Source organism: Chelon labrosus, assembly GCF_963514085.1.
Source record: "Chelon labrosus genome assembly, chromosome: 19".
Taxonomy (NCBI): Eukaryota; Metazoa; Chordata; class Actinopteri; order Mugiliformes; family Mugilidae; genus Chelon; species Chelon labrosus.
The window spans coordinates 21909234-21923955 of record NC_140352.1 but is presented as its reverse complement, the minus strand read 5'-3'; the positions used below and the strand labels follow the sequence as shown (position 1 = coordinate 21923955).

At 41.4% G+C, this 14722-nt stretch overlaps 1 protein-coding gene across 1 annotated transcript in view; it reads left to right on the top strand.

The window, feature by feature from the left end:
- The window catches only part of gas7b (growth arrest-specific 7b), a 67535-nt gene that overhangs the window by 28527 nt on the left and 24286 nt on the right, over positions 1-14722 (top strand). The window contains exons 3-6 of the mRNA XM_084568158.1: positions 5964-6041; positions 7732-7820; positions 9744-9797; positions 12915-13004. Coding sequence (XP_084424284.1) covers positions 5964-6041; positions 7732-7820; positions 9744-9797; positions 12915-13004 — 311 coding nt within the window. The remainder of the gene's footprint in view (positions 1-5963; positions 6042-7731; positions 7821-9743; positions 9798-12914; positions 13005-14722) is intronic.

Here is a 14722-nt window from a genome sequence, read left to right as displayed (position 1 = left end):
CACTGACGTCAATGTTTTTTTTGTTTTTTGTTTTTTTTTGTGACCTTATGATGGCTTTATTTTCAAGTTGTAGCCTTTAACCACCACACTGAGGGAAAAACAGAAACCACATTGAAAATACAAATAAAAAGTCCATCAGAGTGCTAATATAAACCAGTATAAGCTCTGATCATTGTGTAACGCTCACAGTTCCTGTACACAGTCCATATAAAACACTCCTCTTAGTGTCTTTGGTTTAAAAATCTACACATCCCCAGAGCTGTGTGGGACACAGACGAGTAGAGTTTATTTTGAAGACATTTGTCCTGAGACACAGTCAGTGTTAGCGGTATTATCTGAATATTAACAATGACAGTGGATTTAGGAAATGTAATAGTTTTTACACGGATTGCAGGTCGTTATACACCCTGAGTAAATCCTGATAAATCTGCTTAGTCTTTTTATTTATTTATTTTTTTTTGTCACAGTTTTTTTTATTCATTTTCAAAGCATGAATACAAAAATTGTACATTAGAAACATTCCTTTGAAAATCAAGGAGCAGAATACCAAGCCCCCCCCCCCCCCTCCCGTGACACTACAGGCATACAAATACATCACAGATACATAAATCATAGGCACAGTAAAGATGAGCCTAAAACACACACAAAAAACTAAACCAAAATAAATAAAATAATAATAATAAAAATAAATAAAACAGGTGGACAGATCATTGGTGGTTGGTTGCATTATGGTGTGCTTGTGCTAATGCTATGGCATGGGGGTCAGAGGCCCTAAAATGAAAGTATGGAAGAGATCACAACTACCTTATAATTGAGATATAGATATGTCCTAAATACTAAGCATGTAGGAGGAGGATAGAAATCAAATCATGGTAGTGTTTGCAAGTCTGTGAAATATTGTATGAAAGGACGCCAGTGCTTAAAAAATCGACTTGTGTCCCCACGTAGAGTGAATTTGATTTTCTCTAATTTAAAAAAAAAACATGACATCTTTCAACCAGACAGATACAAGAGGGGGCTGTGGTGATTTCCAATTAAGTAGGATTCTACGCCTAGCCAGTAGGGTGGCAAATGCCACAACATTAGCCTGGGTCTTGCTGAGGACAAGTGGGGTGGGTGAAACACCAAATATGGCTACAAGCGGGGATGGTTCCAGAGTGATTCCTAAAATTTCTGATAGGGTTTTAAAGATGGAATTCCAGTAATGCTTAAGTTTGGGGCATGATGCAAACATATGAGTCAAGTGGCAGGGTGTACCTTTACACCTAACACAGATGTCCTCAGTGTCAGGGTATATTTTCGATAGCCTTGAACTTGACAGATGCAGTCTTTGAACAATTTTAAACTGTGTCAGGCCCAAACGGGCACATGATGAAGAATTACGTATCCTATCAAGTCAATGTTATTTTTATAAAAGAACAAATAAATAGCCTGAGTGTAAATGAGACATTTACGGTTGCTTTGTATCAAGTGATTTGTGAACTTGTAGTTATTTATTTTAAAGTCAAATTCTTTACACGAAGGAATAAACAACAAGGCTTAACCAGATGTAAATTACAATAAAACCCATGCGGCACAGATGAGGACCAAGTCACATGTTTCCATCTCAGGGAGCAAGTCAAGCTACTCATTCTAAATCAATTAACAATCACTTGTCCCATATCTACAGTAAAAATATAAGTATAAATGCTTCTTGCATACTTAATGATGCACACCATCTCATATACAGCCAGAAGTACGGTTTGATCCCAAACATATCCATGCAATCTTCCAATTAACCAATCAAAGGATCTGATCAGCTCCTGAAAAGTAGGAGGAATCCCACAGATACTTGATCAGTTTGGGATCTAGTAAATTTGTGCTGTTCTTCATGTTTTTTTTAGTTGTTCCTAAACTGTTTTTGTGTGTGTGTCTGTGTCAGGCTGCATCCTGCTGGGGATGGCTGCTGCCATCAAGGAGTGTCATTGCTATGGGGTGGGGGTGCCTGGTCTGGTCTTGGTGGGTGCTACATCCACATGTATGCCAGGTCCAAAAAGTTTCCCAGCAGAACATTGAATTGTCACAAGATGGTCAATGTTGTTGACTTATCCTGTCAGTGGTCATAATGTTGCCTGATCTGTGTACTGTCCAATCAAATCAAGGTTGATGGGGCTGTAAGTTTACATGAACTACAAACCTTCTTGACAATATTCAACATGGCATTTAATGTGGTTTAATGACATTTTGTACACAGACCCGGCCAGTCGGGTGGAGAGACAGAAAAGAGAGGGAGGTGGGGCAAAAGAGAAGGGAGAAGAGATGAGCAGAAGCAAGCAGAAAACCGTTTTTTCAAGGATTATTGTTGTTAAAGTAACAAGTAGGGGATCAAAAATTAGGATATAACAGGTTGAAGAGAAACTAGAGTGCGTTGTCTGTTTTTCCACCTACTATCTGGAGATACTACACAGCCTCAATGGGCCGCTTTGATTGATAAAAACCAGAGACAGGAGGTAGCTAATGCACCAGGGACCTGTGTCATATGGTTATGAATAAAATATAGCAGTGTCAAAGCTAACTAGGCCATTTCTCCACCCCCCCACCCCACCCTCGTTCAGAATCAGGGATGTCTCGCATCACTCCCGGCACGGTTGGCGCCACGGACAACAAGCTGATGCGTGTTTATTTTTGCTTTTTAGACGCGCTGTTGACTATTTTCATTCATACTTTTGCTCGTACACATCTGTTACAGAGCAACCGCCTTCTTCCGCTGTCAGCCACACTCTGGTGACTCTGAACCAGCGATGTATGCAAAATGGAAACGTGGTGAACTTTGACGAATTTGAGGGGAAAAGAATGCTTTCATGTTTCATAAAAGCGCAGCTTGACTCATTAGATGCTTCATACCGTCATTGATGTCATGAATTTGCATCATTAAGGCCCGTGCGAAGCCTGAAAAGGGCGGATGAGCCATTCCACGAATGCAGAAGTGAGTAAACTGAGCCGACTTTGGTTCATATTCCACAATCAAGGCTGTCAGAGTAATTTAGGGTGATTGACGACTTTTTAGACTTCAGCTCCTCTGTGACAAGGCGGCTGATGAGAATTGCTCCCTCTCCTGCTGCTGCATATGTATCACTGTATCTGGAGGAATAAATCTGGCAAGTGCCACGACTGATCTCTCACTCGTGTGAAAAAGTGCTCCATGGAAATGATCGGCCATCTGCATTTCCAGAGCCAGTTGCCTAGAAACTCAACCTGTTCCAATCTGGAGTCGAACATTAAAGTAAATATGTGGGATTTCACACCTCAAACTCTGTAATCAGTAGAAAAAAAACTGTTTCCCCTCACTTCAAATATGTCCATGTTATTGCAAATAATACAATATTCGGACTTCACTTTAGCTTACACCTGGCAATCTGGGTTGCATCGACATATTAGATGTAATAGAAATCCTTTTTTTTCGTAATGTGTTTTGACTGCTATCCATATAGTGAAGCTCGGTTTCACAATAACAAGCAATTTCCCTCCGGCTAAGGAGATTATACTGTATTTTTCTGCATTAATGTCCTATTTTTTTCTTCACTGTATTGATTTGTTTATGACAAGCTAACGGAGAGGAATTGATACATTTAGGACCAGTGAGTACAGGCTCTGCCCCGATGCTGTGCATCAAACATGAAGGCACAGCCTCTCTCCGTGAGCCTGCTGCCAGTTATCCCCTCCATGCGTGTCATTTGAGCTGATGGGCTTGGCTCAGTCGTCTCCTCTGCTAAGCGCCGCCAAATAGAGCAGAGCAGAGCCAAAAAGACCCAAATGAAATAAGAGCCCTTTACATGCATCTTTCTGCGCTCGCTGCGAAGACTAATTGAGCCTGGCCATAGAAAAGTAAAAATGAAAGCGAACTCTGCTATATTAAGGTTTTTGTGTCCTCGTTTTCCAGCAACTTTTCCAGCAGGAGTGAAATGGGGACAGATCAAGATTGAGAGCTCAGTTAAACTTCAGTAATGTCACAAAATAAATCTCTGCAGCATTTAAGAATACAGTTCTCTTTTTATCTGGTTAAGAACCTCTTCAGAGACAACAGATGATTTTTTTCCTAGGTGAAAAAGAGCTTGCCCAGAACCAGAAGGGACTGGACATACAAATCTAACACTGCCATGGCTGATTGTCATTGGCAGAGGCGTTCAGTGACGCTAATATGTCCTAAACTATTAATGAGAGTAAATGGTCCTCGAAATTTAATTTCAACTCACATTTCTGAATTCTAAACAATCATCACAGCTTATTTCAGGAAATTCTTATTTCACTCAGCATGTGAATATTTGCAACATCAGCAGAGGAAGTGGAAACATCAATGAAACAAAAGAGGATAAACAATGGATATAAGATGCTGCCACACATATACAGGAATATTTTACGTGAATTTTGCCAAATAATAATTTTATATCTTGGAGTCCCATCAAGATTACATATTTTAGAAACGTGAACATGTGACAACACCCCTGCAATGTTCACATCTGCAGAGTCCAGAGTCGTGTTGTTGTACGCTTTCAAGTTGAAGATCAGGAAATCTCAAGTTGTTTTGAATACAGGATCCCTGCAAAGAGTCTAGGTTCCTAGATGAGGTTCCTAGAGATAAAAAGGACCTAATGAAGTTTCTCAAGAAAATCAGTGGGACTTGGATCAGCCACAACATTAAAACCATCTTGTGACAATACAATGTTCTTCTGGGAAACTTTTGGACCTGGCATTCATGTGGATGTTACTTAGACATGTAGCACCCACCTAGACCAGACCAGGCACCCCCACCCCATAGTAATGACACTCCTTGATGGCAGCAGCCTTCCCCAGCAGGATGCAGCCTGACACAGACACACACAAAGAAATGGTTTAGGAACAACCCATAAGACCCAAAGGCCCCCACTAACAACATTCTGTTGCCAGACACCACAGGACACCCTCAGAAGGACCATGCCCATTCTCTGATGAGTTACAACTGTTTTGGAGGCACAAGGGAGACCTACACTAAATTAGAAAGGTGGTCATGATGTTATGCCTGATCTGTGTTTAATATATCATTTCACAGATCTTTTTCAGGTCTACTTTTAGCCTTGCTCGTGGAGTAGTGCTATGAATATGAGTATATGAGTCACCTACTATTATTGTTATGGCCAGTTTTTAATTACCTTGCACGTAAGTGTCATAAATGTTGTCATCCACCCATATCTGAGATGATCCCTCTCGAAAGGAGAGCACATGACCCCCCCCCCCCCCCCCCCCCCCCCCGCACAGCTACTACATTGACTATGCGTGTGTCGGATATTATTGTGAACCGCTTGCCTACACTGTGGTCTCTTCTTATCCTTGGCATGTTATGCAGCTAAACAACAAAGCAGCTCCTCTTCTTGTGGTGCCATCAAGTTTCTTAGTGCACACATGCAGAACGTGTGAGGGGACTAGAACATGCTGGCCAAGAAGCATGTTCTAGTCCATTATTTCTAATTTTAGCTACCATGTGAGTCACAGTGAGTTTCCGGTTGGAAACAGCCGACCAAAAGGTGAATAAAATCAAATCTAGCTAGCTTTTTAGTTACCTGGTAAGAACAGTATCCAGAAACAAACTTAAAATGGCAACAAGCCTGGTTGAGATTCAAGAAACTGCACATGTTGTAACTTCCAGAAAGAAAACTGAAATACTCTGTTCCTGATTGTCATAAAGGGTCTTAGAAACCCATTCCAGGGTGACGTTAGTTGCATAACAAAAACATTAACATTGCAAAATGAATAAAGTGTCATTTAAGTGTTTTCTTTTTTTTTTTGTAGCTTAACTGCTGACTGCAACTGCAAGTTTGCATCTGTGGATGGAATCACTTCTTCTTATTGTTGCCCACAAATAGTTCCAACGCTGTCAACAGAATGACAAAAAAGAATGTGGCATCTGGAACTGCTTTCCTAATGTCATTGTGTTTTTTTTCTCGAATCAGAGACAACATGGGAGAGGCCGTCCAGCACACCAGGGACCCCCAAGAACTCCTTCCGACACAAGAACTCCTTGCCGGCAGGTACTCGCGTCTGTACATCTCTCCATCCCCGTCTCTTTCGCTTCAACGTCCTGAAGTTTTAGCGCCCTAGGGCTGAAAATTCTGTTGAAATTCCTCAGTGGCACAAAGCACTTGCTCATGCACACCCCACACAGACACTTCCTGTGACTAACTTTATCTATAGCCTCAACCGCAGAACTGAGGCCTCCTCTGTCTCCCTTTTGGCCCCGCTCCTAAAGGCAGGGAAACAGAAAGGACCAGTACGGTTTGTTAGATGTTTCACACTCAAAGAAGTGGCAGAGCGCTGTGAGCTCCCTTCATTCTTTTGTTTCATTTCAGTTATAAACAAGTACTTTATTTTCCAGTGAATGCCAGCAACTGGGAAATTTACTGAATGAAATTACTAGACCTCTCCAACCAGTGTAGCTGCCACTGGTATGCCTGTTAACCACTGTGTTGTTTTGAAAATAGAATTATAAACAGGTTGTGTTGCAAACTGAAAAAGCTAATGAAACTTACGTTAGCTTGGGATGATAGTTTCGACTGAAGAGCTAAAAAGGTAACAAACGATCAACATATCTGACATGTCATGTGATCGAAATGCTGTGCTGTAATGTACTAGCTTGAGGTAACACGCCGTTGGCTGGCTTACACAACATTTCATTATGGCGTGTGCTTCAACCTATATAGAAGAAAAAAAATACCTGCCCGCTATTGGCCTACAGCCAATCAGACCCACTATATTGTATACATATTCAACTCCACTGCGCTCAGATGATGTGTTGCTTTTCTCTCCATTACTGCACAGAGCCCGGCCTGATAGATCTTAGCTGGAGCATTATCAGTTCCCAATGGAGAGACTCCAGAGCAACTTACCTCCACAAATGTATTGTCGGCAAGGGGTAGTTTGGGCTAACTTCCAGACTAATGATATACTGCAAATTTCATAACATTAACCTAATAACATTAGCATTAGACAAATGACTAGATAAAGTCAGTTAGGTTTGTATCATTAGACATTTTCCAGCTGATTTTACTGTCCAGATGAACATTACCAACTCTGAAACACGCATACAACATCTTTTTAAATGTAGGAAAAACAAAAACAGTGCAAACTGCACATTTACAAATCATGGCCATTAAAAGTTTCATTCTTAACCAACAGCTAATATCTGCAAGCAGAAAATGTACAGTGTTAGGTCAGTCCTCCTGGAATTTACTGTCACTTAAAATTAGCAAAATCTTGGTACAAATGTCCAAATACGAGGAACACTGGAGACAAAATACTTGAGGGGAGGAAATACAGCTTGGAAACATAGAGAAACAAACAGATGACTCGTCAATGGGAAAGGCAGGACTATATATACACACTGAGACTAATGAGGCACAGGTGAGACTGAGGGAGAAACACAGGGAGAAACCAGTCAGAGAAACCTTCAAAACCTAAACAGGATACACAAAGATAACCAGGCAGGGCTATAGACAATATTCAAAAGTCAATACCATGTCACGGTGCAATTGAGCCAGCTGAATATGCGTTCTCGGCCCGTTAAATACATTATCAAGCAACAAGAACGCAGTTCAGCCTCGGCTTGGTTCAACTCATGAAGAGAAATCAATTCACGCTTGATGAATCTCCAGACAAATTAGCGAAATGTCTTTCCTGCTACCTGTCTTTATCTGTTCCCGTCTCTCTCATTTGTTTCTCCAGTGAATGGATTTCACTCAGGTGGCAGTCCCTTGCATCATGTGGAGCATTCGCAAAACAGTCTGGTTAGAAAGAGCAGCGCAGAGACCCAGGTAAACCTGTCTGATTTTGTAGTCTTTGTAGTCCTTCCTTTACTTTTTTTTATTTAAACAGAAAGCATGTATTGGCAGATGACCATTTGTCCAACAGGAAGACTACTTTTGGTTGCATCATAGGGAATGTGAAAGCCACTATCTCTAGAGCCTTACACACAGCAGGGAGCAATTTTGACCATTCTTCCTTAATTAAAATTAAATGAAGCATCTTAAGTGTACCAACTCCCCGCTGTGCATCCTGGTTGAGGTGTTTCCCCCAAGCCTTAAAACGTCTTATGTCACTGTTGTGTCTTCACTGCCACCAACCGTTTCACCCTAATGAGCTTTTTATTTATTACAAGTAACCTGAAAGGTACAATAAAACTAACACAACTACATGGGAGATGCCAGTCAAATTAAATGGCAACATCTGTGAGGTTAAAACGTGGCTGTGCAGAGGCTTTAATTGAGTCCTGACACTATTTCAATTATCATTTGGATGATCAACTTTTAATGTGAAGGCTCAAAGTGTGAGCAGCTGTTCTAGCTGTAAAACTGCATCAATTAGATTTTATGGAAACGACAAGTAAAATAGTTCCGTATGTTTGATCCGGCCTCGTAACATTCATATGGTTAACACGTTGGCTAACAATTACGTATATGTTTAGACATGGAGCAAAATTAGCATGGCCTTCCTAATCTAACCAGGATACTCACTCCTTTTACTTCTGTTTTGTTGGGCCAACCAAGAAAAAATATTTAGCTGCTAAACACTCCACTTTTTTATTACCTTGCTGCTAGCTGTGCTAGCTGAATTTTGATGCTAAACAAGTAGTAGACTTTTTTTTCTGTGAAAACATTAAAGAAACTGTCGTAGCTATGAGAGCTGTGAGAGTCAATCAAAACAATCAGGTTTAAAACCAAAACATTGGGCCTAAAGACATTAAACGGTCGTTGTCGTTTAGGGTGATAATTCTTAGTATTTTTTTTTTCACTAAAAGTGTCCTCTTTCATTTTACATAAAGTAATTTGATGCTTTGTAAATATAAAAATATTGATTAATGCAGCTTTAAGGGCTCTCTTATACCAGGGGGATATAATAAACACAATTAAGAGAAAACCGTGGGCATGCCCACTCGCCCCTTATTGCATCGTTAGACAGTCATTAAGAGAAATTACAGCCAGAACAATGACATATGATGTAGTCTTTCCACATTTTGCATGATCAAACCCCCCCCATTATTAATGGAGAGGCTGGTGGCAGTCGGAGCAGATTAATCCCTCCTACAGTATCTGCTCCCTTGATCATAATTAACCAGGCAGTCAGGGTGCAGTTACACAGAATCCACCCACCACTTATTCACTTCTCTGCTTTTCTGCAACGCACACACCCAGTTATTCAAAAACTGTAAACGCACATATGATAAAGAAACTGATGATTCAAGGTCCTGTTCTCTTTTCTATTTTTATATCTTTTATTTATTTATTTATTTATTTATTTATTTATTGCCAGAGGAGGCATTGAACTCCCTATACTTTTCATCTGGCTTTATGTTTATGCTTCTTTAGATTTGCCAGTTAGATTTGCCTCATTATACGCTCACACACTGCTGCTTTCCAGGTTGAGCTTAAGTTTTAGACATGGCACACAATGCATTCATAGTCACACACAAAGAGAGGGAAGGCAAACTCTGCTTTGCTTTGCTCTGCAGAACTATCCTCCCTGCTCTGCTCAGCAACACTCGCACATACAGCACACCCCAGCAGCAGCAGCAGCAGCAGCAGCAGCAGCAGTGAGAGCACCAGACAGTCGCTGACACTGCTCGCCGGGAATACAACTGTTTGTGTGCGCGTGTGTGAGTGACAGTGTGCGTATGTTGAGCAGTCATGTCAGACACGGAGGATGGAGGTTTTGATGGAGCGTCCTTTTTCTCTCCGCAGAGCCCAGGATCAACGTCGCCCACCAAGAAACAGAACAAGGAGACCACGGTCACGGTGAGTGGGGCAACTAATGGGAACTCCGAAGTAACAATGAACTGACACCGGATCTCTACAGCGGCCTCCAAGGACCAGATTGGATGCTAGCTCCATACCCTCTCCAAGTTTGCGGAGGGTATCATTTAAAAAATACACTTTCCAGAAGTGCAGATGTCCCTAGTGGGTTTATTTTTTTCAGTTACATGTTTTCTGCATCAGTTGTTGCCATAAAATATATTTATGCATTACACACATAGTAAACTGTGCAGGAAATATAAATGTGTTTTATGTCCTCTTCACATCCTGTTGTTTTCTCAGTGTTTCCTACTCCTTCACTCCAGTGAGAAGTGTTTGGTGCTTGTTTTGTAGTTGCTAGTACACAGATACGTGGTGACATCATCCTATTCAGCATCCAGATGATTTCTCCTCTGTTGTTGCATCTTGTTTGGCCTTCCGTTTGGTAGATGGCAGAGGTGCCGCTGCTGTAGGTTTATAGAATATTCTCTGACTTTTATTCTCACATTTTTTGTTTTTCTTCTGTACATTTAACACTCAGGCTTGTGTTGTTTGTTGTGGTGCCATATCTCGGCTTCCATAGCAACCAGAGCGATGGCACTGATAAACAGATGGTTATAAAACAAACATGAGAGAAAGAGAGGGGAGGACAGCAACACTTAATACAAGTGTAACTGCAAACTGGCACTATCTGATAGAGTTGAAGGGGTCAGTTCACCCTTTAATATGTCCCTCTTCCATTCTTGCATTAGACATGTGTACTTTACAGTATTAACGGTGGCATACTTAACACTTTAAAGTTTCACTTTTGAAACAGTGACGTCCATGTCAGACAGAGATGAGACGGAGACAGATGATTTTTTTTCTGCTGGTATGATGACAGATGCCATAAGGTATTATCATGTATTCAGCTAATGTTTGTTAGCTGGTGACAAGGCTTATTCTATTTAAAACTTAAATCTTGTAAAAGGGACTTCAGTATAAAATCTGTGGTGACATACAGTATGTTTAAGTGAAAAGACTTTGGATAAAGTGACTTTGAAGTGAATGAAGCACTTCAACAAAACTGTGATTTCCATTCCCAACCAGCCACAGACAATGTTGCTAACTGATAGGACAACTTTAGCAGATCTTATTAGCCATATCAGGCAGGTTTAACTCTTTACATTTTTATTCATTCTTGAAAAATGGGACTCTAATGTCAAACAGAGACAGACAAAAGCAGGATTCTCATTTCTAGGCTGTCATTGATATTTATGCTAGCTTACATGGCCGCTAGCAGATTTCCTGTTGCTTTTAGCTAACCGCTGGTTAGCTGGTAAAAGAAACTTCGATAGGTTGTGTTTGAAATCAATAAAATACAACTTTCCTGTGATGAAGACAGAGTCTCTAACAAGTTAATGTAATCTGGGCTGAAGTTTAGTTTGTTGATTACAACTGTGTGCATTCTTCTTTCCTTTGAATTTATTAAATACCTGGAGCTTCAGGATCTTCTATGGGAGAGAGTGTCCATTTACGCAGAACATTAACATTATTTAGAATATACATTTCCCCTTACATGGATGACAGAATGGCAAATGACATGGTTCATTTTACTTTTCTTTCCTTTTTAAATAATTAAGTACCAATCCAAGGCAATCATTAGCCTATTAGGCCTAACACTGAAAAGACATTTTATGGCACCATAAGTTGCTGCAGCTGGATAAGTTAATAAAACGATTTCGTAAGCAGATTTCATTTATTTATGGTTTAAAATTAAATTAAATCAAATTCATGACAGGCCTCTATTGAGCAGTGAATGTTAAACCAGGACTGTGCATTCATTGTTTGGGGTCAGCTGTTGAGATCAGTAAAGGTCAGGAAAGAAAGTGCTGGAAACCGTGAGTGTGTGTGTGTGAATGCAAACAAACTAAGCCTTTCATTGGAGACTGTTGGAAGTCTCCTTGCCCTCATCTTCACCAGAGGAAGCAAGGGTCAGCTTTAAGCCCTGCTAGCTGTCAACCTCTAGACCTCTGCAGCTATTAAATGGGAAGTTGTTCCCTCAAACAAATTATAAGCTTCATAAGCCAAGATAAGTTTGAATTAGAGGCCCTTCTTCTTCTTCTTCTTCTTCCTGCCATTTCAATCTGAATATTTGCTCTGGAAAAGTCATCAGCCGAACCATATTTGTTGATTTGCTCTAAAAGGCGAGGCTTTGGCATTAGACGAGGCTGGTAGGGACGTTTTTTTTAAATAGAAAGCATGCAATCTCACTGCAGGCGCTTTACGTCCCGAGGTTAATTGGAACAAATGTGACAGGAGATAAAGCTCCCTTGTTTCGCCCTGGAGTTAAACCTGGTGTCTGCCTGTGTCTCTTTATAGTGAAGACATGCCTCTTTATTTCTCTTTGAGATCTGTCCTCTGTTGTTCTTTCTTCTTTTCCTTGTCATGCAAACTTGAATTGTCAGCTGAAGAAAACGCAAAACAAGTTTTATATCAAAACAAGTTTTGCATTTTAATCGAAAACTCTCAGTTTTTGCTTTGCCAAACTTGGAAATGATGATTTGTCAAAGAGGTGGTCGTCTTCAATCTGTCTTATCATGTAAAAGAGACTACTAGAGCACCATGCGTTGTGTTGCGACAGGGAGGGCCGCAGCCAACATATTCAGCATCTCTGCTGTGTACAATTAACTGTACCAAGATAATTAAATGGATCGCTCTGAGCCAAAAGTAGAGTAGACGTAGTTGTCCTAGAAAGCTGAACAATGAATCCCAAAAAAGACAGAGAACCACAAAGGCTCTGTTCAGACGATAATGTGCCCAAGGACAGCATGCTTAGAGAAATCTGAATGAACAATGTTGGGACGACTGGAAATGTCTTCTTTTTTCTTTGACGTGTTCTCGTAGCTACAGAGATGCTGAGAATGTTGCCAAAGCAACAGACTACCTTGAATACCGACGAATAAGTCCCCATGTGCGCGTGTTAACTGCCTGTCAACACATGGAGCACTAATGGCGCTGGTGTACAGGACGGTGGCATCAAAGCAAAATTGTCTGTCATTATCCTATAAACTGCCCCATTAAACTGCCCTCCCTGTGGTGCTCTCTCACTCTCTCTCTCTCTCTCTCTTGCTACTGCAGATTAACTCTGTGACGTTCCCATCGCCCGCCTTCATGTCTGAGCAACAGCTGCTGAAACCAAGCGAATGGAGCTACTGTGACTACTTCTGGGTAAGTGTACCTCCACATTGAAAAGACTGTAAATTGGTTGTCTGCTGCCCCATAACGCAACCTAGTTGTTACACACTCAGTTGCCAGTTTATTATGTACTCCTAGCTAAAATTGGTGCAGTGGTGCTGATTCAACTTTATGGTCCATATGGAGGCTGAAATTTGAGTGTACCAATACATACCTCTTTGTAGAAAGTAATACAGTTCAATGGCACTGCAAACTGCGACTTCAGGCTCTCACAGACAAAAACTGTACATTAAAACCATCATGAAGGGAGGAGTTGAGCGAGCTTCAACTTTTTTCGTCTTTTGTTTCATCCCTTTCTGTGTTACATACATACAGTCATTGTCTGTTCCAAACCTCCCCACTGATGACGTCTCACAGGGTTTGAGTAACACTCCAACAGCTTCTCGACATCTGACCGGGTTGTAGCTTTCATGGCTCATAGTGTGAACACACCATTAAGCTGCAGATTGGGGGTGTAAAGCTTGTCACATACTCCGCAAGAACCGAGAAATTTGTTCAATAACAAAGTTCGTTCTGGCCAGGACATTTGTACTTCACGAGAAACTCAAGTGTCGTACTCTGGGGAAGTCCTCATAGGGCCCTCCCACTGCAGCATACGTCTCAAGTGTGAGATGCGGGAGATGGACAGCAAGAGCCACTTTTCTTATTTTAGGACGTCGGCCAGTCATTTTTCAGATCAACATAAACATAGTTACTCTCCTTCACGAACTACAATGTTCTCTTGACTTTGTAATATGAACTAGATGTGTAGGTGCAGTCGTTGGGACGACCGTGTCCGTCAGATCACGCCGTTAATTCGGCATGCAACCCACACACAGTATGCTGATCTCTACCCAGGATTAGCGGTCACACTGCACACAGCATCTGGGAGCTCACAGAGTGGCTGCTAGCATTCCTGCTTTCCCGCATTAACCACACACACTTCCAATTTCTGACCAATCACAGAATAGTGGTCGGACACCACACAAGAAGTTCTGCCCAGATGATGTGTCGAGAACAAGCTGCGAGAACTCCCAACCGAGGGCTGCGAGAACAAATTTCTCAGTTCTTGCAGAGTGTTAAACAAGCTTAAAGGGTGCTCAGCTTTGGGGAAACTGTAAATGAAACCAAACTAACCAGGGCACATTGTGTCTGCTAGGGGGTACATTACAATTTGACCATCACTTAAAACTGAATATCTTCACACAGCAGGAAGATGAAGTAGAAAAATTTCTGAAATGAGAAATAAGTTGCAACTGAAAAAAGAAAAGCAGTGAACTCTGCCTCTGTTGACACTGCCTCTCTCGCCTTTAAATCACTAACTGAACATCCCTGCGAGTCCATGCGAACAAAAACAACACCGGATCCTTTTCATCTTTCTACGTGATTCCATGTTTATCTCATCGCGGCGGCACTGCACACTGAGAATCAGCGCTGGCTTTAGTGAGAGCCGACACATGGCGCGGCAGGACAATACATTACATGTAAACCGACGTGAGCGCAGCGAGCCAGCTGGCTTCGGCTCCTCTGTTTGGACATCTCCCACCCCTGCAGTGTAATCTCTACCAGGTGCAGTTTGTGGGGCTAACACACTGTAGTTATACACACAGAGGTGACAACACAGTAGAAAGTGAGTGAGTGGGGGAAGCAGACAGCAGAGTAAGGAAATGTAAGGTTTGGTGGGAACAAAAAGTCATTTTTTATGAATCAAG